Source organism: Apis florea, unplaced genomic scaffold, assembly GCF_048593485.1.
Source record: "Apis florea isolate Af1SG1 unplaced genomic scaffold, ASM4859348v1 contig_6_pilon, whole genome shotgun sequence".
NCBI classification, from domain to species: Eukaryota; Metazoa; Arthropoda; class Insecta; order Hymenoptera; family Apidae; genus Apis; species Apis florea.
In genome coordinates this window covers 161734-183520 of record NW_028256877.1, presented here as the reverse complement: position 1 = coordinate 183520, position 21787 = coordinate 161734, and the positions used below count along the sequence as shown (strand labels likewise).

At 29.2% G+C, this 21787-nt stretch overlaps 3 protein-coding genes across 3 annotated transcripts; 1 reads left to right on the top strand and 2 right to left on the bottom strand.

Moving 5' to 3' along the window:
* Positions 1–65: 65 nt before the first annotated feature.
* tko (30S ribosomal protein S12 technical knockout) lies at positions 66–4552 on the bottom strand. Its single transcript, XM_003691548.4, has 5 exons — positions 4369–4552; positions 3983–4030; positions 3849–3896; positions 398–619; positions 66–274 (listed from the first exon to the last, which is right to left on the bottom strand). Exons 1-5 carry the CDS (start codon positions 4430–4432, stop codon positions 141–143), a joined length of 516 nt encoding a protein of 171 aa, XP_003691596.1. The 5' UTR covers positions 4433–4552; the 3' UTR covers positions 66–140.
* A 211-nt stretch (positions 4553–4763) lies between these two features.
* On the bottom strand, positions 4764–6026 carry LOC105734823 (uncharacterized). The gene is made up of 3 exons (XM_012483550.3): positions 5831–6026; positions 5274–5391; positions 4764–5006 (listed from the first exon to the last, which is right to left on the bottom strand). The coding sequence occupies exons 1-3, from the start codon at positions 5915–5917 to the stop codon at positions 4879–4881; spliced, it is 333 nt and encodes a 110-aa protein (XP_012339004.1). The 5' UTR covers positions 5918–6026; the 3' UTR covers positions 4764–4878.
* A 2575-nt stretch (positions 6027–8601) lies between these two features.
* On the top strand, positions 8602–10375 carry LOC100867395 (mitochondrial genome maintenance exonuclease 1). Its single transcript, XM_012483544.3, has 4 exons — positions 8602–9272; positions 9335–9542; positions 9690–9822; positions 9884–10375. Exons 1-4 carry the CDS (start codon positions 8729–8731, stop codon positions 10028–10030), a joined length of 1032 nt encoding a protein of 343 aa, XP_012338998.2. The 5' UTR covers positions 8602–8728; the 3' UTR covers positions 10031–10375.
* The last annotated feature ends 11412 nt before the right edge of the window (positions 10376–21787 follow it).

Genomic DNA, 21787 nt, shown 5'->3' with positions numbered 1-21787 from the left:
ATATTAAAATATAAAATTATTGAATTAATTGTTCTCCTTAGATCACTTCAGAGATTGCAATATAATAACATTTAAAGAGAGAAACTTTATTTAATAATATTTAATTATATAAACTTTAAAAGATTCAATAAATTCTATAATTAAATAGGTTTTTTGATCACATGAGGTAAGTCATACTTCCCACGAATACATCTAATCTTAACACCAGGAGTATCTTTCACTCTTCCCGGTTGACACAGCACAATATTATGCTCTTGAAGATTGTGACCTTCTCCTAGAATATGATTAATAATTTCATTGTACTAAATGTATTAAGTATTTTTCTTTTTTCTTTTTTCTTCCTTTTCGTGCTTTTCATCTTGTTTTCGTTAAAATATTCATTATAAATTATACTCACCTGGGACAAAAGCAACCATTTCTTTGCCAGTTGATAGGCGAACGAGAACGCATTTTCTATTCGCAGAATTCGGTTTTTTCGGCTTTCTGATTAACGTTTTTATCACCACGCCTTTTGCAAATGGTTTCCCATCCAAGGGATTTTTCTTCTTTTTATGCTTTTTATATGATCCTTTCTCATGCAATCTCTTCAACGATGTTCCTAATCTTATTTGCATAAAGCCTGATTTAAATAAATATATATGATAAAATTATAAAGTAATAATTTAATTATATTATTATTTACGAAACTAATTTAGAAAATTTATCTGAAATAAGTTATAGGGAAGAAATGAATTTTTTTTTTTTTTTGTTTCAATATAATTTTCTAAAAATCTTGATTTCTTCTGGAATATTTTTTCAAAAATCTTTTTACCTTATTTATTTATTTCAAATATATTTTTTTCCTTTGTACTTCAAATAATTTTACTTTTTTCTTGAACTTTACGTTTTCTTGTCAACTATTAAAGACAAGAATGTCTAGTTACCAAATGAAGGAGAATCATTAGTCTTAAACTATACACAGGAAGAAACACGTTTGATCCTCAAGAATTTTTAAAGAGAATAAGAAGAGAGAAAATAAGAGAAATAGCATTAGTGCAATTAAAGTTACGATACTTTCATTTTTGAGTCGTATATGCCCGTAAAAGAGAAATAATAGTCTAGTGAATGGATTTTCACTGGAAATTCTTCGATTACCTAACGACGAGCCGATCTAATTGCTTTTCAGTGAAATATCGCCCTGAGACATGATTCTTTAACTAATTCGATTTCGATAAATTAGAAGATAGTGAATAAATATGAAATGAAAATGAGAAACAGTTCTATTAAATTTACAATGCAATCAACAAAAAAACATGAAAGAATCTTTGATGCTGTTTCTTAAAGAATAAATTTCTTAAGAAAAATTTTGACATAATTCTAATAAATAAAATTTCTTCAGAAATAATTTCCCAAAAATTGTTGCATTGCTTCGTCCGAAGGAATTCTTCAGAACAGATTTCGATAGAATTCTTTTCAGGAAAATTGCGTGAATAGCGTGAGAAAAAAAGATTGCAGGACATGACAGGAGTTCGGTAAGAAAATAGTCCCCAAGGATGACGGTATTTTAGTCAAAGCGATTATAATTGAGAACAAGAAAAATAGAAGACCTACTGTGGGTGGTAACGGTACCAAGAAACTGAAAACTCTTTCGCAAATAATCTTACGAACTGAAGGAAAAGAGGGTTTTTGGAATATCAAATATGACGGTCGCTTGACATCTGCAAGCCGCCCGTCCAGTCCTTTTTCGCTCGAGCGTGTATAAGCTTATTAAGAAACATTGTTACGAACTAAGGTCCACCCATCTTTGCACAAAAAGTTCACGATCCATGAGATCGTGTGACTTGAAAGTGAACAGTGAAATTTATATAACTGCAAAAATTTGCAAAATGTAGTAAACATTTTTTCGTTGCATTTGTTTAATTATTTTCAGATTAAGATTAGCTAATATGGAGGAAAAAATAATAAGAGATCGATTTCTTGAAAATATACAAAATTAACTTTCAAAAATTATATTAAAATTTTCCAATCAAAATAACAACTACCACTCTAAATCTTCTAAAATCACCATAAAGAATCGAATTGTGTGAAAGAGATTCACGATCCATAACGATGTATTCGACGAGATTCGTAATCCAAGTGAAATGTCGAGGATGACATGACAATTTCGTGATATTCCCTTGGCGGGTCATAGGAGTCTAAGGTTTGTTAGTCGAGACTGTGGCCATTGTTGTTCATTTCGAGATCTAGCTGACCACTGCTCGTCAATACGACAGATGTCCAAGCCTGTCGCTGCTAATCCTACCTAACTCGGACTTAACTAAGGCAAGAGACCAGCAGAACCTATTATGCATGGAAGGCAACCCCTTTTTCTCGAAGATCAATACGCAAGATTACATTGCGAAAATTTTCGACGTTCCGGTTACGCCTTTACAGCATAGACGTGCAGCCATGACACTGGCTCAGGATAAATCTACGGCTTATCTTAAGTTGCAATTGTTGTATGAATAGAATGAAAATTTAACATAATTAGGAGCTGATTAGTAGGTCTTGCTTGAAGAATAAACATTGCTGGTAATCTGGAAATATTTTGATTTTGAATAACTTATCAGATTTCCAGTAGATTTTATAGTATTTATACTCGATTGTATAAAATGTGATTATATATTATAGAATCAGACAAACAAAGAAGATTTTCATTGTATTAGAAAAAAAAAAAGAGAGAGAGACCTAAATTAAATCTAAGACAAGCTAATCCAAGCTTGTCTTCTTTTTATTTTATTTTTTACTTTTTTACTACTTTATTATTTTAGTATTGTGAAATTTTTTAAATTAAAAATTTATTCGTAATTATTATATGAATTATAAATACATCTGAACTTTGAAATTTAAAAAATTTTTTTTAAAATAATTCATGAAATTTTAAATATTCACAATAACATAGTGTAATGAAGTGAATAAAAAAATCACATTTAGTCTTTGAAATACAAACTCACCAAAAAATTTACATAGAATTTCATTCGAATAAAAAAAAACAAATGCAACGATAATATTATCATTCCTGATGATCGAGAACGAAATTGGTCCCACGAATGGTCCATTGTGGCATCATGAAAACAGAAAATTCGAATAACAGTCTTATTGCAGACTGTACCCTTCACAGAATCACTTCTGACAACTGGTCAACCACAAATGGACACGTCACCCCCTTCGATTCCCAGCGATTTTCGCTGTTGCTCGAGGAAAAGCCTGCTTTCTCCCCCATTCGTGTCCTTTCTTGCAGAGTAGCCGGAGATCCTTTTTTGCATTTTTGAGATCTCCTCTACTCTTTCTCTCTCTCTTCTTTTTTCTATTTTTGGGGATCAAAGAGGTAAAGCGCTGCATGCGCTTTTGCAAGCCATGTGCATTTTCGCGAACGAATAATGCAGGAAGAAAATCGGTCCTCTTTTAGAACGACCACCCCTTTTTACTCTGTTGAGAAACGAGAGATACTGATCTGTCGAAAAAGGCTTACGGAAACTCGAGACGTCACTCGAATTCCTATGGAATTGTCCGATCTTGTTACACTTATGGGAAACACAAACAATGACCATCAAGGTTCATGTAAATGGGTCACTGATGGTTCTTGTTTGTCTACTCGAGACAAAATCCTAGCTTTTTTCTTTTGAAAAATATTCTGAATATATTGATTGTTTTCAACTATATTTAGTATAATATTATAATTGAATATTTTAATTTCTAATATATTATTCAAATTGTAATTATACTTCTTACTTTTGAGTATGATATAGTATAGATACGTTCCATTTTACTTTTAATTTATAGGTAAGAAATATATTGGCGCAATATTGGTATTAAGATATATATCTTACCTTGCATTAGATTTCTAATATAGGAATTAGTAGTGTTGAGTACAGTTCCTGTAAAAACATGAATATAGTAATTTTTCAAGTGAATTTAATAATGTTATAATATTTGAAATTTTGTTATTAAGAAAAATAAGTACCTTGAATTCCAGGATTTGCACACAATCTAGTTAATTGTGATTTGCTTGCTGTAAAATAAATACATATCTTTTATTAGATATATTTACAATTAGTTATAATTATTTATTAAATAATTCGTTGAAATCGTGAATAAGAATTGAAATTATTCTACTAAATAATGCAATAATTTAATGATTTATCGTTGACAACAAAAATTATCTATTATAGAATAATCTTTATTAAATAAATATAGAATTGTAATTATGAAAAATGTAAATTATTATTTATAAATAAAAAAAAACGACGATATTTTCTATTTGTAAAGGTTAAATTATAGGTTAGGTAACGATACAAATAGAAATAATTTCATTTCATTTCGTTTCATTAACATAATAATTAATTTTACCTTCAACTGAATTTGCAAGCCAAGATCTAGCTGCATTCGCTACACTTCTAGCTAAGAAATTCATGATTTAATTTAATTTTTTATTAATAAATAAACAAATTTAATGAATACAACTAGACATTTTTACGACTCTATCTAGCGACGAACTGTAGAACTTCGTAGTTACGTGTGTTAATATGATAGTAGATAAAATTCATTTCTGCATTATCTTTATATTGGACATAAACCGATTATTTATTTAAAAAATTAATAAAAATATTCCATTCTTTATATTAGGACTTCAGAAACTTCTGAATTAATTAAGTTTTATTAGAATGAAAAATATTTATTCTTAATTAATTAAGACTATTGTGTATATGTATATAAGCAGAAAGGGAAATCAATAATAACACTTATTAAAAAGTATACAAATTTATTTTACATGTCATTAAAAACTCTTTTCAATATTACAAATAGGTGTATTACAAAGATATAATACCAATGAACAAAATTTAGAATAATTCAAATTTTTCACCATCCATATCCTCCAGAATGTCCATATCCACCATATGCACCATATCCACCATATCCACTATATCCAAGTCGAACAGTAGGAATATGAATAGATTTGGTGATTATTGGTGCGCTATATGCCAAACCTATAATTAACAAAAAATAAAATTAACATGAATCATGTTATTGGTAATTATATGGTAACAATGTTCCTGATTTAATTATATTTAGACTTTATTTTTTGATTTTTTTTGCATTTCTAGTTTTATTTTAAATTTTTAATCAATTATATATCTACATATTGTAGAAATTAATATCTTTATAATAATTAAATAAATTCTATTATCTTAAAAATGGAAATTAGAATTATAAAAATTAAAATATGCGAAATAGATATAAATTTTTCAAATTACCTCCTCCATGGCCTCCATAACCCAAACCAATGCCACTATATATACCTCTTTTCTCAATTACCTTTTCATCAGATTGGGCATATAAGGGAGACACCAGGGCAATGATAGCAAGAATTATCTATAACCAGTTTATAACTATATTTTATAATAAAATGATTGTGCTTTTGATGTTATGTTTTTTAATGGTAAAATCAAAAGGAAAGTTTTGAATTCATATCTTTTACGGATATTATATATATTTATATATTTTTATATATTTTTTTTATAAAAATTCTTTATAAATTCGGTTCATCCATAAAAAATAAAATAATTTAATCATATTGAACAACAATGAAAATGTAGAATGAAACAAATTAAATATATACATTTCAATTAATATTTGATGAGAATAAAATATAAGGAAAGGTAAATTAAACAAATTGTAGAAAAAAAATAAATTTTGAATTAATTACACTATATCACTCTATACTGATCATTTAAAATGAAACATAAACATAATGTAATTAGAAGCACATAATAATAGAAGCACATAATACAGAATAAATTGAATTACTTACGAAGAATTTCATGTTGCTTGTAATGTTACTGTATAGTAACGATGAGTTGTTCGCAATTGAAACTAATGCAGTCTGCACAGAACACATCCCTTTTTATACCACCGGAGTCTTTTCCTTGCGGTATCGCATCCCGGCGAAGTTAGATTACGTGCATGTGTGCGTGTCTACGCCTTTCTAACTGTCACTACCTTGTCATGAAAATTTTTCACCGCGAATTTATCGTTACGGTAATATTGATATTGCCGTTAACTCAGTTGGAAAAAATACATAAATTGTAAAGATTAATAATAGATATAACAAAATCAAACGTTATTCGTATAAAAAAAGAAATAATTTATATTCTTCCTGATCTTATCAATTGAAATTGAAGCAATCGTTTCATCAAAAAAATATAGAAAAAATATTTTTTTGCAGGTAAATTTTTAAGGAGGGAGATTGTTTGCCGTTACGACGATTATTTTTCTTTTTCAATATACACAGATGTGATGTAAGTTGTGAACATTTTTTTTTTTTTTTTTATCTTTACATAGAGAAAAGATATAACTTCTCAAAGATGAGAAGAAGATAAAAATCTTCTAGATTTTGAATGTTTTTGGCTTTGAAAAATTAATAATAGTCAATTTGTTCGAGATCGATCTAAACAATCTACGATCTAAACAAATTTGCTTAATAAGAATTTCTTCACGTATGATGTAATATTAGTTAAATTAGACCAGAATTTGCATGATGCATAAGATGATATATCGTTAGTTAAATTATTAAGGTTTAACATTATTATATATATTATAAATAATTAATAATTTTTATAGATATATTTTTTTGGTTACAGTTTTTGTATTACAATTTGTGTCATCTCTTTTGGTCCATAAAATATCGCGCTATATTGATCTTCATATTTGTAGTTAATTGTTTATAGATCAGATGCATCGAAAGCGGATGCGCTTCTTTCACATGTTATAATAGTGATTTTTTTTTCTCTTGATTAAATTGATACGATAACTGACAATCAATAAGAGATGTTAGATCGTATTTTCCATACTTCTCAAATTTCACTGTGTAACTTTCACCGTTACAACCGTATTATGGGGACAGTTTTCAGTTGCATTGTTACGTAAAAATAAGATTATATTTTGTGCATTTAGATATTAGTTTTATGCATTTTCTCCCATAATTATATTTTAAATAATAAAAATATACGTATATATTTAAATATTTATCAAAAATATATATCAAAAATATTATCAAAAGCTATTTATCAAAAATATATATTTAATGAAACGATCGTACGTGTTTAGAATAAGTTTGCTAAATGAATTTATTTAATATTATTAAGTGATATATATATATTAAAAAAAAATTATATCATAGCTCAGTAAGATTGAGGAAAAATAAAATAAAATATTTTCATACTTACTATTTGTGGTAAGAACTTATTTGATTGTACTGTTAGACGTCTTTTCTAAATTGAAATTTGATCCTTGATATTATCTTCCTAGAGATGTCCTACAATTTAATATGTAGATCATCACCTGAAAGCATCATTAGATTCTTAAATGCGGTCAATTCTAGTATTTATAAGATTAATAAATAGATCCAATAAACCTTCAACATATCATTCATAAATATTCTCCATTATAATGTTGTCAGATAATTATTAAATCTATCATTTATCATATCTTCAATGTCTTCGAAGCTTACCTCACAGAAGTCATTTTATAAAGAATATTTTAATAAAAATGATTTTTAAATATTTGATTAGATATAATACATATATTTTAAAATTTAGAGGAAAGATAATATATAAGGAAAAAGGAAAAAAATATTTTAATTATTTAAAATTCCATAAAAACCTTTTTATGCAATATATGCATTTCAATTATGCAATATTTTTTTAATTTATTGCTACTTTGATATGAATTATCCTCAGTTTTAATAAATGACTTGATATTACCTAGAAAATTTAAAAGTGAAAGATATAAAAGATTGATTTTATCAACTTTTTCTTTTTTTTACGTAAATAATAATTACAACATTTTGATTGCGCAAATAGAATGCAATCAAAAAAAGCGAACAAGTTTCTTAAAGTTTTGATCGTAGATGTTATTAAATGTTCGATTGTGAAAGATATCGAGGTTATTGTGCAAAATCGATGAAGAGGGTAGTATACTCTACATCATTAGAATGATGCCCTTTAACTTGATAAGCGGTTAACTCCGAAATTGCAACCGTGAGCTAAAACGAACCGAACCGTGTAAAACCTAATAAATTACGGTCACGTTTTACATTCATTGGTGGTGATATGTGGCTATTGGGATTCTATGATGGTTCTTCTTCCTAAAGTACGCGGAAAATATCGTCCATCCAAAAATAATTTAAAATTATAAAAATATATTTCAATTGAAATAAATTTATATATATATAATTTTGAAAAATGTTTTCAATTTTAAACTTAACTCGGACAGAAAAAATAACTTATAGAATGAATGATATATTCCATATAGTAATTATATAAATAAAATAAATAATATACATATTTATTTATATTTTTGTTTGAACTAGTTATGTTTTATGTTTTACATAGAATATTTAAAATAGAATAAATGTAACTATTTTTAATAAATATTTTTTATTTTGTAAAAAAAAGCTTCTATTAAATATGAATTTAAATTGATCTATTAAACAAATGAATTTTTATTGACAATTTTTAATATTGATAAAATTTTATTATTGACTGAAAAAAGTATTAGATAGGTAAGAGGATTGTCGATAGATGGCACAACAAGTCAATGAAATTGAACAAAATCTTTACTTTCTTACAAATGGTTAGTTATCAGGAAAAAGTGATAATCATAACAAAAAAGTGTTTTTGTTATATTTTTATAATATTATGAATTAAATATGATTCGATTGAGAATTAAACAAAGTGCCAAGTATGGAGTAGTTTTAAAATTTAATATTAAGAAAGAAAGATTTTCAACTAAATATGTGAATAATTTAAATATTAAGAAACAAAATGAAATAGCTGAAACAACAGAACCTTCTAAGCTAGATAATAATTCCATATGTGAAACGCAATCAAATCAAATAACATCTAAAAAAAATATTGTTTATAAAGTGCTTAAACAAAAAAAAGATAAGAAAATTGTACGAGTAAAAGAAAAAGAAGATTTGGAATTATCAAGAAAACCAAAAGTAAATGAAGTAAAAACTATAAATAAATTTAAAATTATGGAAAATTTAAAATCATTTTCTATTTTTGGTTCTGAAACAATAGAAAATTATGGTATACAATGTGTTGAGAATAATATAGATTTGAATATTCCAAGTGTAACAAATATTCTTAATGAAACTATGTCTTTGGAAGTCAAGGCTAGTTTAGAAAGATGGAAAAAAAATATGATTGATACGTTTGGAGAAACAGAGTTTGATACATATCATAAAGGTATAACATTTTTCATATAATCAGGATCTTTAGATAATATAATAATTGTTATATATTTACAGATCTATTGAATAGTGGTAAATTATTTCATTCCGTTATTAAAAATGTATTGTCATATGAAGAAACTATAATTCCACCTTCTATTAAATCATTATATTGTAGCATAGAACCGATATTAAATGATATACAAACAACTTATGCACTTGAAGAAAATATATTACATCCAACATTAAGATATAAAGGCATTGTAGATTGTATTGCTTCTTATAGGTATAATAGAAGTTTGCTTTACCATTATAAGAGAAATATAATGCTATAAGGTTTTAATGTAGTAACTTACTATTATATTACATTGATTTTTGAGTGTGTAAATGTAGAATATGTATAGTTTTATCATTTAAAGTAATCTTTGTTTAGGGATGAGATATATTTAATTGATTGGAAAAAATCAGAAAAACAAAAGGCATCACTTAGTGCAACTTTTGATGCACCTATACAACTTGCTGCTTATATTGGAGCTGTAAATGCTTCAAATAAATATTCATTTAAGGTAATTACTTATAAAAATAATGCATAAAATTATAATCAATTATACGCAATCGTATTGATAGGTACATAAAGGATTAGTTGTTGTTGGTTATACAAATGGAAAACCTGCAAATGTTCATGAATTGAAAGATAATGCTTTACAATTAGCATGGGAAAATTGGTTGGAAAGATTAGAAAAATTTTATAAGAACATGAATAAAAATAATTAATATATTTTGTATCTATATAAAGAAATATTCTATATTATTTTTATACAAATAAAGTTGAAAATCACAGAAATAATAGAAAATAAAATTTAATTTAATAGAAAATACTTTTTGTGATACAAAAAAGATTTTGTTGATTAAAAATACTCTACAGAATAAATAATGAAGAATAAATAATTTAATAATACTTTTAAATATTTTTTTTAATAAATTAAATTAAAAAAATATTTTAAAGAATGTTACATCTTTTGTGAAAATTATTATTCAATTACAAATTTTCATTAATTTTTATATCTATAATTTCAACATAACTTATCAGTGAAAAATAAAATATCAAGAACATATGTACGAGAGAGTCGTTTCCCTACGTCTACCTTTCTACCTTGCCTACCTTTCCTACCGTTGGTTAATATATAGCAATTATATCTTAAAGCTAGTAACCCTTCGTAAAGCGCGACATTGTCCAACTCTCCGTTACTGGCCCTTATAAACGCGATGCGCAACCCTTCGTAACCCTTTGGGAACTGTAAACTAATGGTGAAGCTATGTAGCGAAAATATATCTTTCCTTGTATTTGAATTTCGAAATAATCTTGACTATCTAGATTATTGCAGTATATGGAGAAAGTTAGCAATGGAAATCTTGCTTTCAAATAAGATGATAATTTGATATTTTTGTGTTATTTGCAATTTAATTAGCATTTATTTGTTAGTTTTAAATCGTTTTATAATAAATTTTGTTTCGAGATAAACAATATTAATTAAATATAATTTGTTTTAAAATGAAAATTTGTATTGAAACTAATTCGATGCATTTTTTTAATTATATTGAAATATCGAAAATATAATTTACTGCAGAATGAAAATATGTAATATAACTGTATATAAAAATATAAAAATCGTATGATACTTTTGTGGGATTCTATCAAACTAATGTAATATACTTTTTATTACACATGTATTATTATACATATTTATAAATTCATTCACGTCATATTTAATATTAAAAAGGAATTGCGTAAAAAGTTTCCTTTGAATTTAAGAAGATATACAATTTTTTAAATTAATCAGAAAGAGTTTCTATCTGACAATTTTCTTTTTCACGAAACATGGAGTTTTTCAACCAAAATTATGAGAATTTTTTTTATGAGATTTGTCATTGTTAAATAAGAAAGTTGCTCTTTTAAAATTATAATCTAAATTCATAATAATTCGGAATTTTTTATATATTGATGTTAATTTGCAAAGTCTAGCCATGTTTTTATACTGTATTTACAACAATATTCATCGAACGCTGTTATGAATAGAGAATTCATTAATAAACAGCACGTTATGTTAGGAAACAGGATCATATTTGGCCAGTTACAGAGAGAGCTATAGAAGGATCTCGATTAACCTGTTTGCAATTAACCATGACCTCGATCAATCAGGCTCTCGATTATCAAAGGCTTTATCCGGTGTCAATTATCAAAGGTCTTATACGAATTATGTTTCATAGAAACAAAAGATAATTGATAAGAGACGATCAATCACGTAACGAAATATATGTATAGTTACATATATACAATATATAATATATATAATACAAAATTTATAAAATATATGTAGGTGAATATTTATTTTAATGATTAATTTTTCCAATTTTAATAATATTGTTTTAGTTTTTTTTTTCTTTTAAATTTTACAATTTTAATTGAGAGAATTTTCAAGTATTGTAAATAATTTAATCTAAATTACTAATTAATTACATTTCATTACTAGCATTTTCAAAACATTTTTTTTTTTCTTTTGGCTTATTGAATGTTTTTGGTTTTTGGCTTTAGTAGAAATACATTGATAAAAGAATATAGGAATATATTAACAAACATATAATATTTGAAATTAATATAATGCTGCATTTTTCACGAACAGTTCTGATCAATAATAGACATTATTATTGTTGTACCTTGAGAGATATTTGTAATTAGAATTACAACGGATGTTATGGTTAGTGATTCTTATGGAAATAAACCATGCGACCGTCATTGTACAGCTTAAGAATGCGATAAGAACAATTCCAAGTAACCTGCACGCATTCAGAATTTCATGAATAATTTCATTCTCTTAAATTTTTGTTTCTTTTGTTTTATTAATATGGAAGTTATGAAAATAAAACGAATAATAATTTTTTATAGAAAATATAAAAAATTGCCTATGATATTGGAATATATTCAAAACAAGACTCTTAGTGAGTTTTAATATTATATAAAATGTTTCAAAATTTTAATAATATATCTATTCGACGAGTGAGATATCAGCTAATACTTCCTTTTATTTCCTGAGTGATACATGATGCATAAAAAGAAAAATATGAAATGAAACGAAAACTTTTTACCGTAAACAGCAACGACATGGGATGAAATTAAATTTCCTCATGAATGAAAATACAGGGGAAATATAGAAATTTTTCTTGTTTTTTTTTTCTATGTTTTGCAATACAACTTTAGAAAAAAACAATCTTTAAGAAAAATTTCCAATAATAAGTATTTAAAATAAAATAAAAATAATATTATTATGGGGTATTAATATTTCCATAGAAAGATAATCGTATTTTCGGATTAGATGTTTAGTGAGCACCGGTTTAGAGACAATTCTAAATCTTCCAGTTAATCCTCGTTGATCCTCTCGTAACAGGGACATATTTTCATTGGTCGGTCAACCCCTAGTGTGAACCACCCTCTTTGAACAGGATGAGTTATGAAAACGATAACTTTTGCAGAGGGAAATTCTCACGAACATATATATCGAGAAAGCAACGAATTATAATTCTGCAAATTAACGGATTTATATAAAATATTTAAAATAAAACATTTTTTATCTTTTAACATTCGAGAGGATTTTTTTTTATTTACAATTTATTAAAAAGAAGATAATGAGAATAAAAAGAAGATATAATGAATTATGTATATATACATGATACAAATAAGTGTTGTAAAACGTAATAATAAGAAGATTCGATCGAAGATAAAATTAATAGGAAGTAATTAAGAATGTGACAAATTAAAATATTATGAATGATCAATCTCGTCGTTATTTTAGATTTTGCGGGAAAATGTTTTAAAGAAAATATACATAATAATTTTATATAGTAATTAATTCTATTTAAATTTCATTTTTCAAAATTTCGTTTAGGATTTATAAAAACTTTAAATTTTGATTGAAAATTTAAATTTAAATTGTTAATTGGTTTAGTTTACGTTTGTGCATTGTACACTTTGATATATTATCTCGTATTTTCTTCAATTTCTGGATCATCTTGATAATAACCTTCTTGAACCAACGAACCCAAACCATAAAATTGATCACGTTAGTTAAGAACTTTCTAGTGCAAGCATTTAGATTTTAGATTGCTTCATCACTATACTACGTAAGATTTACTTCTTCACTGCATACAATCCTATTATTTTAAATCATTCAAAATGAATGAATTAAAAATTTAAGACAATCATGATGATAAATCATGCTTTCACATGTTCTCCAAATTTAAAAATTCTATAGTTACATTTCATTTTTCAATCACTAGAAATGTTATAAAAATACATTGTATAATACTTCAATCTGATAATTTGTTTTTAATCAAAAATTATTTTTCTACTTAATTCTAAAAACACGACTCGAATTTGATCATTTTTAAACATTTAATTAAAAATTTTATCGTTTTTTTTTATTTAGTTTCCTATATATTTATAATCAATTTTTCAATATCGATTTTTCTTCCATCGTTCTTCCATTTCTCTTTCTTTTATATCCATTTGAAAAAATGTAACTTTTATTTTAAAATTTCCGATTTCAACCGATAGAAATCGATAGAAATAGTTTTAAAAATAAAAAATAACAAACACAATTACTTCTCTGAAATCCAAGCTACAAAACAAATCCAACGACGCATTATCATCGATAAATCCAATCGATCCACGATCGATCATGGTCGATTACGATCTTCCATCATTCAACCCCTCGATCGAAACTTAATTACAACGTCACTTATCCGCCGATAAGCGGAGCTCATTCACCGGGCCAAAACGAGCCGATAGGATTTCTCGGCGTGGTCCCGGGGGCGATTCTCGGTTCACGGTAAATTAGCCGGAAGCCGGTACCCGCGGCGGTCGGTAATAAAATCATAGTCACGCGATACGTTCTCCCGCGTCGGTTGTTTTCCGTCCAAGCGACGATCACGAATAAATCACCTCTCTCGACCATTTCGAGTGAACTTGTTTCCTCGATTACGACAGCGCACCCGAGACCAAATGTGCATTTATCGTCGTGATTTACAAGGGTTGCTTTAAACACGTGACCCTTTGATTTGAATGAAATTGGACGCATCGATATCGTCTATACAATATTTGTTTCATCTAAATGCAACGAAAAGATTAAATCTTCTTTGACGAGTTCGATTAGAGTTATTACGCGTTTAATATTGCCGAATTTCATCACAATCAGAAACTATGCAAACTCACGTGTCTACTGCATTTTTTGTTACCCTTTCGAGTTGCCAGCCGGGGATGGCCGCCATTAATGGCCAGTTGAGTGTGAAGCGGAACTTTTCCCCTCTTACTTCGTAATAACGTGCACGTATATAAGAGGTTCATGAGGTCTATGCCTGGGCCAATCACGGCCCACCCTCGCAAAGGTAGCCTCTCTTATCCGGAAACTGGAGCAGGCTTGGAATTAAGAAGTTTTCATCGCGTCCGCTTTTCACGGTGATGCCTCTTCCTTCTCACGAATATCTCGCGAATTGGAAGGGAGAGGCTACCTGACGGCCACTCAACCCGTCTTCCTCGACTTTGGAAACTTTATAAATACGTCGGTGAGTTGAACAGAGAAAGGTTGGCGAAAGGGGAGGGGCGATGGTTGGAAAGTGGACAATGGATGTAGAGGTATAGACGATTAGTCGAGGGTTTCTATGTGCCTGAAATAATCCTTTTCGAGCGCGAGACACACTTAGTCGTGCGTGAATTATCGATCGTCCTCAAATACATTTACCTTTCGATGATAGTTAATAATCTGATGGCCAGCGTACAAAGGACCGAATTACTGGCCGGATGGAAAACGGTAGTAGTTAGGTCCCAGGAAGGTTATACAGGGTGTTGGTGAAATATGCGATATCTGGTATCGATGAGAGAAACTCGTTGAGTTTGATAGGGATACGCGCGTATTTATCTACTTGTGAAAGAAGAATGAATTTTGCGCGATCATATTTAACTCGAGATACGAGATATACATAGAAGATTAAATAAATTCTTTTTCTTATAATAATTTATTAGAATTTTCGGTGTTTTGATCAACAAAAATAAAAATATGGAATTGCTGACGAATTTTTAAGGTAATTTATTTTATGTTCTTTCGAATATTCTTCTTTCATCTCTTTAATTATTTTAAATTAAATGTTCAATAAAATTTTGCCATTGAATATGAATTGAAAGAAAAATGATTAACGTGAATAAGAGAATTTTACAATTCGGTTTTTGAACGCTTTTCACTCATTTGATAAAATTCTGTTCTCTATATAGAATTCATTGTAAAATAATGGAAAAGAAAATTTTATAATATTTAGATTTTTATACATTTTTAAAAATATTTTATACGAGTAAAATAAAGAATACGATATCGTTACTATAACCAACGTCCAATAAATTCTTTAGTATTTGAATTATTTCATTAGTTTGAGAAGATTCTTTTGATTTATTCCATTCGTACTTTCATTTAATTTATTCACATCCTGTCCATTATCGCTCTTCGCTTTTTGTATCCAAAATTATCGGAAAGTTTTTATTTCTCGTATGTTTCATCGGAACGTATCTCTTCTTCTATCTCACGGTGCATAATTTAGAGGAAGTGTCGTACCGGTTTATTAGGGAGATGCATCTGCCGTTCAAATTTATTATTAGCCGAGTATCGATTAGATTATTCAGTTGGCTGTTGTCTCGGTGCACGGTGTTACCACTATGGTGAAAATTAGCTGGCTAGGCAGGCGTGACGATAATGAAAATGTTCCTCTTTTGTAGGCGAATATTGACGTCTTTCAAAAGTTAGCTAATAAAGTTCTTTGTAAGGTTAATTTACGTTGAAAGACTATTGAAAGATGTCAAGTTTAGACTAGAAAAGCTGTCATTTCAAACGATGCACTTATTCATCAACGATTCGAGAAATCATCCTTTTAAAAATCAGAAGTTTAATTATATAACGAGTTAAAAATTATAAATACATTAGTCAAAACGTCCAAACTTTCAAATAGGAATAACGTTATAATAATAAAAAAATTAAATATCTTTCTTTTTGAAAAAATTATTTTAGAATATTTTCTGTTGTAAAACTCTTTTTCGAAATCTTTTTTATTTTTATCTCTAATATTCGTAAACAAGAATACGTATTTTTGAAATAATATCCTTCGAAAAGAAAGTATAAAGAGGATGTTGTGATCTATTCTCTTTTCAAAAAATTTTCAATAAAATATACTATCACGAACGAAAGGAAAGACGAAAATTACACGATGATTTTCGTTTAAAACAAAGGTTGTACAGAAACGTTTAGAAATCCATAGAGGTTTGATCTTGAAACGGATATTGCTCTTCCTTTCACTTTGAACGAAATTGCGAATTGTTGGGAATGACTTCCTTCCATGATATACGCTTCACGTCAAGCCAGACTGATCATTTTCTGCATTTGTTTCGTCGTAGAAATACTGTCATCACGTAGTACGTAGAGCAGAGTCTATTTACCCGAACGCAATAAGTCATTCGAAATAAATTACCCTTCCGTTTTTTCGACTGGAGATAGAGAAAAATGGTGGGAGAAAAAGTTAAGTAGTTTCAAGAAATAGTGACTCGAACGTTGGGGCGTACCTTTTCCACCGGGCCAATAATTCATCCGTCGTTTTCTTCAAACAAAACTTGTGTATTCTTCGCCATCGGAGTCCTCTTATCGTTTTGCGTTCGAAATTATTAGAACACGCTGGAATGAGAATACTTCGCAAAGTATTTCAACCATGAAGGGAATGAAGAAACGATGCGTAGAATGTCTTGGGTAGTTATGAAACATTCTGGGACTTAATAAATTTACGGGGAGGATATATTAATGGACTAAATCGTAATTAGAGAATGATTGTACGAAACAGAGTGTAATTTTGAAATTTAAAAATTTTGAATTGGAATTTATTGTTTCGAATTTAATTTTTCAAAGATATAATAGTTCGAAACGAAATTAAAATTAAATTTAAAATTGGAAATTTCAATGTTGAAATTTTATTGATTGGTAAAAATAATTCGATGTCTCTAATAAAATACTTTTTATTAAACTATCGAAACATCATAAATGTTATTAATTTTGATCTCTTATTTTCCTGGTAGTAAAAAATAAATTCGTTCAATACTATTAAATCATTAAAAATTATTTGCTACGTTAACTATCAAGCTTTGGATGCCAGGAGTTAATTGACCCAATACTTCATACGCAATTTAATAGCTTGAAATTACGACCTCGAGGGAGAGAAAACATAAATGGAAACAGCCTTTGTAAAATATTTCATTCCGTCCTTTTGATGACGCATGGTTTAAACGGAAAAGGGTCTATACCTAGAAGTATCCAGCGAAAAAGACTCAACTTCACGCGTCGTTTGCTACAGCAATTAAACTCTGTGCACAATAAACCCCATTGAAGATTACACGGTATCTTATTCTATATAATTATTCTTTTCTCAATGTAACGAACGAATTAAGTATAGGGACGTAGGACCAGAAAAAAATGATCAGAAGAATATCTTTGATGTCACGAAAGCTGTTGATATAAATTTATAAAAAAATCGATGATTTTTTTTGATCTATATATACATATATTTAAATGAAAAATATTTAATTTTAAAATATTTCAATCATATTTTAAACGAAGAAATTAAAAATATTTTAAAATGTTTCAGTTTTTTATTGAAAGTTATAATACGAAACATAATAGGAAGAAAATTAAAATCAAGAGGGATGAATTAAATCAAAATTATTTCATTTCCGTTCTTTATTCAATTAAATAAAACTATTATTAATTTATTATTATTAGAGCAATATTTATTTCTCTAACTGTAAATTATTAAACTGCTCATGCTTACCAATACCAATAACAACAACAATCTAACGATATTTCCAACATCTGCCAATCGAGTCGTATCAATGTTGGAGCAATTGCCATACGAACATATATCCTGTATAAAACAGAAGCAGGGAAAAAAAAAGGAAAGAAGGATCAATTCCTCCTGAACGCGCGGTATAACCACCATCACACGGTATCGCGCCCCTATGGGATCTTTTCATCGCGAACAATTTTTCCATGCATCCCCGCACGCAGACAATCCTATCAGTCGCTTTATAAGAATCAGCCTGTGATACGAGCAGGCAATACAGGGCTCAGCCTTGCTACGAGCAATTTGATGGCGAGCTATATATTACGAAGAAAGCTCCCGCGGCGTGTATATCGCGAAATCGGCGGGATCCGCGCCCTGCTTGAAAATATAACCCCCGAACGCGGTCGCGCACTTTAAATTCCCCGATGCTCCCGTGCCGGCTTCGAGTTCGTGTACAGGATTCCAATGGATGTCGGGACGTCCACGTTTGCGTCTTGAGAAATCGCATTTCTTTTCTTTCCACCGTTTCTCCATCCATCGCTTTTATATTTCACGGACGTTCACCCCTTCCGACCCACCCTTCGCCCTTTCGCCTTCTCGTCCACTTTTTTCTTTTTTTTTTTTTTTCTTTTTCCATTGTTTTCGACAGAGATTGTGCGCTCGCCTCTATTAATAAAACGCAACGAGGTTCGCGTAAATATTTGCGGCGGGAAGCGGAGAAATCGAAGAGAAAAACGCCACCTCAAAGGGGAGGTTCTTACGTCTCTGTGTTTCGTTATTTATCGAGCGGGAGGAGACAGGAAAGCGACCTCGAACCGGGCTGAATTATTAACCGGGATCTCTGGGTTCGATCTTGGAGCGATCCGTTTGTCGCGGTGAAGCCTGTTAGATGGGTGGAAACTGAGGGGGAGAATCGAGGATAGTTAATCGGCGGAGATTAATTTGAGAGTAACGAGTTTCGGTTATTAAAGTCTGGCAGGTTCTTTGAGTGGAATCGAGTTGGGGATAGTTAATCGGAGAATATGTGTGTATATGCAAAAAGTATTGGAAATATCGAACGGTTTATGCAATATTGAGACTATTTTAAGGTTTAAGGTTCTAGATTTAGGTGAAATATTAGGACGGAAATACGATTTTGATATTTATTTTAGTGGAAAATGATCAGGTTTTTTTTAGGATATATAAGGTGTTCTTTGATAACTTCAAAGGAATAAATTTCAGTGGCTTTTGAAATCAGAAGCGTTTACCAAGTAGTTTCATGTATAGAGAGTTCAGCAGCTAATAAAGCGCAAACCACATTCTCTGAAAATGATTTATCCGCAGTTCAAGAATCTCTTCGTCGTTTAAACTTTCAGTTTAACAAACTAATTAAGTCACTACCGAGCTTGTCACCTCAAAGTTTTAAAGAGATTCTTGAACTATATAATCATTTTCACACTGATTGCCTTCCGAATCCTTCGTATAATCTTGCGACAATGTTTAACAAACGTTAATTCAGTTAATAGCAACTATAAACAATTTGAAGCAATTATAATTTCATTAAAAATCCTCAAAATCCTACGTCTTCCATAATCGAAAAGATAATTCCTCCTACACTTTCTCGTAAACGTCTTCCAATAAACTTACATCGTAAGTTAAACCGCCGTTAAACGTACAACCAATAACCCCATGAACTCGGTGAAAATTTATCTCTCGACGACAGAGGGAAGGTTTCAAAAATCGATTTAAACGCTCGATGGAAGCTCATTATCGATCGGAGGCGCGCTTCCACGAGGAGTCCCCAGCCCTGGCCGAGGATTCCGCGGAATGGTTGGAGGGTGGGACCCGCGACGAAACGGAGAAAGAACCGGGGAAAACGCTCGATTTCACAGTCATTGGCTCGCGAAAATGCGAGTACGGGGCAGTCATGTGCGTTGGAACGTGTACGTGATGGGAGAGGAGCGCAAGTGGTCGGTTTACGTGTGCACTCCTGCCGAATGCGGATGCACTTGCGACTTGCACGGTTTTTCTTCACACATGCGGTTGAACAAACTCACTCAGGATGTTCCAAGATTGAGGGATTCGAGCAAGAAAAGATTTTTCGTGTAAAAATGAATCGAGAAAAGAAGGATTTTTTTTTTAATACCTCTTTGAGACTCACGGTTTTAAGAAAGTGAAAATTGGAAATTCCGGATAAATAATTGATAATACGTTATTCTACAGGCAAAAATAAATGCGCTATGAAAATTTTGAACATATATGTATATTATACATATATGATCTCTAGATCATACATGTAATTTTCTTTCGAAACTTAAACAAATTTCATTCTAAATTTTTTCTATTTTTGTGTATGTGAAAAATAATCTTTTATATACTAATGATTCGTTCAAATCCAATTTAGTTAAATTCCAGAGTTTAATTAAAATTTGTTTACGACATTTGCTAATATACGAACCACCTTTAAAAGATTGAAATATTTTTGTCTATTCCTAACTGTGCAAAATTTATGCTTGCTCAATAATTTTTCAATTTAACGAAAATTTAAACGAAAAAATATTCCTTTTTCTTTTTCGATTTATTTTTATATGTAGAATCACGCATTCTAAGACATCCTATATACAACGTCACATAGACACATATACACACACAGTTATAGGCGAGGATACGTTTAAGAGTGTGGATGGCGCGCTTCTTTTAAACTTCGCTACTTAGCGGAAGCCCCTCGAGCGCGATTCTTAAAGAGACAGTTCGGAGCGAGACACCTGTTCTGAATTCCGAAGCCTTCCTTTTCACAAGTTTTTACGATGGAACGTTTCGTGGTGAAAACTATGACACCTGTTCGGAGTAAGTAGGTCCCTTATCTGAAGAATTTTTTCATGTCGACGCGAGTGGTTTCGATTTGCGAGGTTGGTAGATGTTAAAGTCTGTTGGTAGAATGTTTAAGCTTCTCGTGTGCGCAAGGAGATATCTCGTGAAAAGATGTCGTTCGTGCAAAGCTTTGGATAAGATATCTTACGTGTTTGGTTTTCGATGTATACTCTGGAAAATATTGAGAATATTTGCATTTCACAAACAGTTTTTCTTTGTATTTTCATAAATATTTTAAATATTTATGATTGTAGAGATTAGTATATAAGTATATTTTTAATTTTATGCGAAGCAATAATTCGTTTGTCTAGATTTTTTCCGTATTTCTGAATATTTTTAAAACACAATGTTTAAGATGAAATAAAAAAAATGTATATTTTTAAAAGGATAAGAGTAATTGATATCATATACGCATCACGTAAATATACGTAAAATAATTTTTAATCAGAATTTTTAAGCGAAAAATCTCGTGTTTATTAGATGATGAAAATATATACGCATGAAACATATATATATATAGTGTCGTTCAAAATAATGTTGCATGAATAACATTGCATCGAGAGATATCTTCATATCTGTTTCGATTTCTGGGATTAATTTTGGTTAATTTCCGGTATAATCATTTCAATATTAATAAAGAGGTTAAATAAAAATATAAAGAAACAAAAATAAATTAAATTAACTTTACTTAACTTAAAATAGATTAAATTAAAATCGAAATATTAAATCTGATATTTATTCGAATATTCAATATTTAATTAAAAA

Coding starts and splice junctions, on each gene's coding strand:
- tko (XM_003691548.4), bottom strand. CDS start 4,432: ATGAATTTCTTAGCTAGAAGTGTAGCGAATGCAGCTAGATCTTGGCTT. Junction 3,897..3,982: donor TGCAAATCCTGGAATTCAAG/GTACTTATTTTT, acceptor ATGTTTTTACAG/GAACTGTACTCAACACTACT. Junction 620..3,848: donor TATTAGAAATCTAATGCAAG/GTAAGATATATA, acceptor TATTTAAATCAG/GCTTTATGCAAATAAGATTA.
- LOC105734823 (XM_012483550.3), bottom strand. CDS start 5,917: ATGTGTTCTGTGCAGACTGCATTAGTTTCAATTGCGAACAACTCATCG. Junction 5,392..5,830: donor CAAGCAACATGAAATTCTTC/GTAAGTAATTCA, acceptor AACTGGTTATAG/ATAATTCTTGCTATCATTGC. Junction 5,007..5,273: donor TTATGGAGGCCATGGAGGAG/GTAATTTGAAAA, acceptor TGTTAATTATAG/GTTTGGCATATAGCGCACCA.
- LOC100867395 (XM_012483544.3), top strand. CDS start 8,729: ATGATTCGATTGAGAATTAAACAAAGTGCCAAGTATGGAGTAGTTTTA. Junction 9,273..9,334: donor GTTTGATACATATCATAAAG/GTATAACATTTT, acceptor ATATATTTACAG/ATCTATTGAATAGTGGTAAA. Junction 9,823..9,883: donor CAAATAAATATTCATTTAAG/GTAATTACTTAT, acceptor TCGTATTGATAG/GTACATAAAGGATTAGTTGT.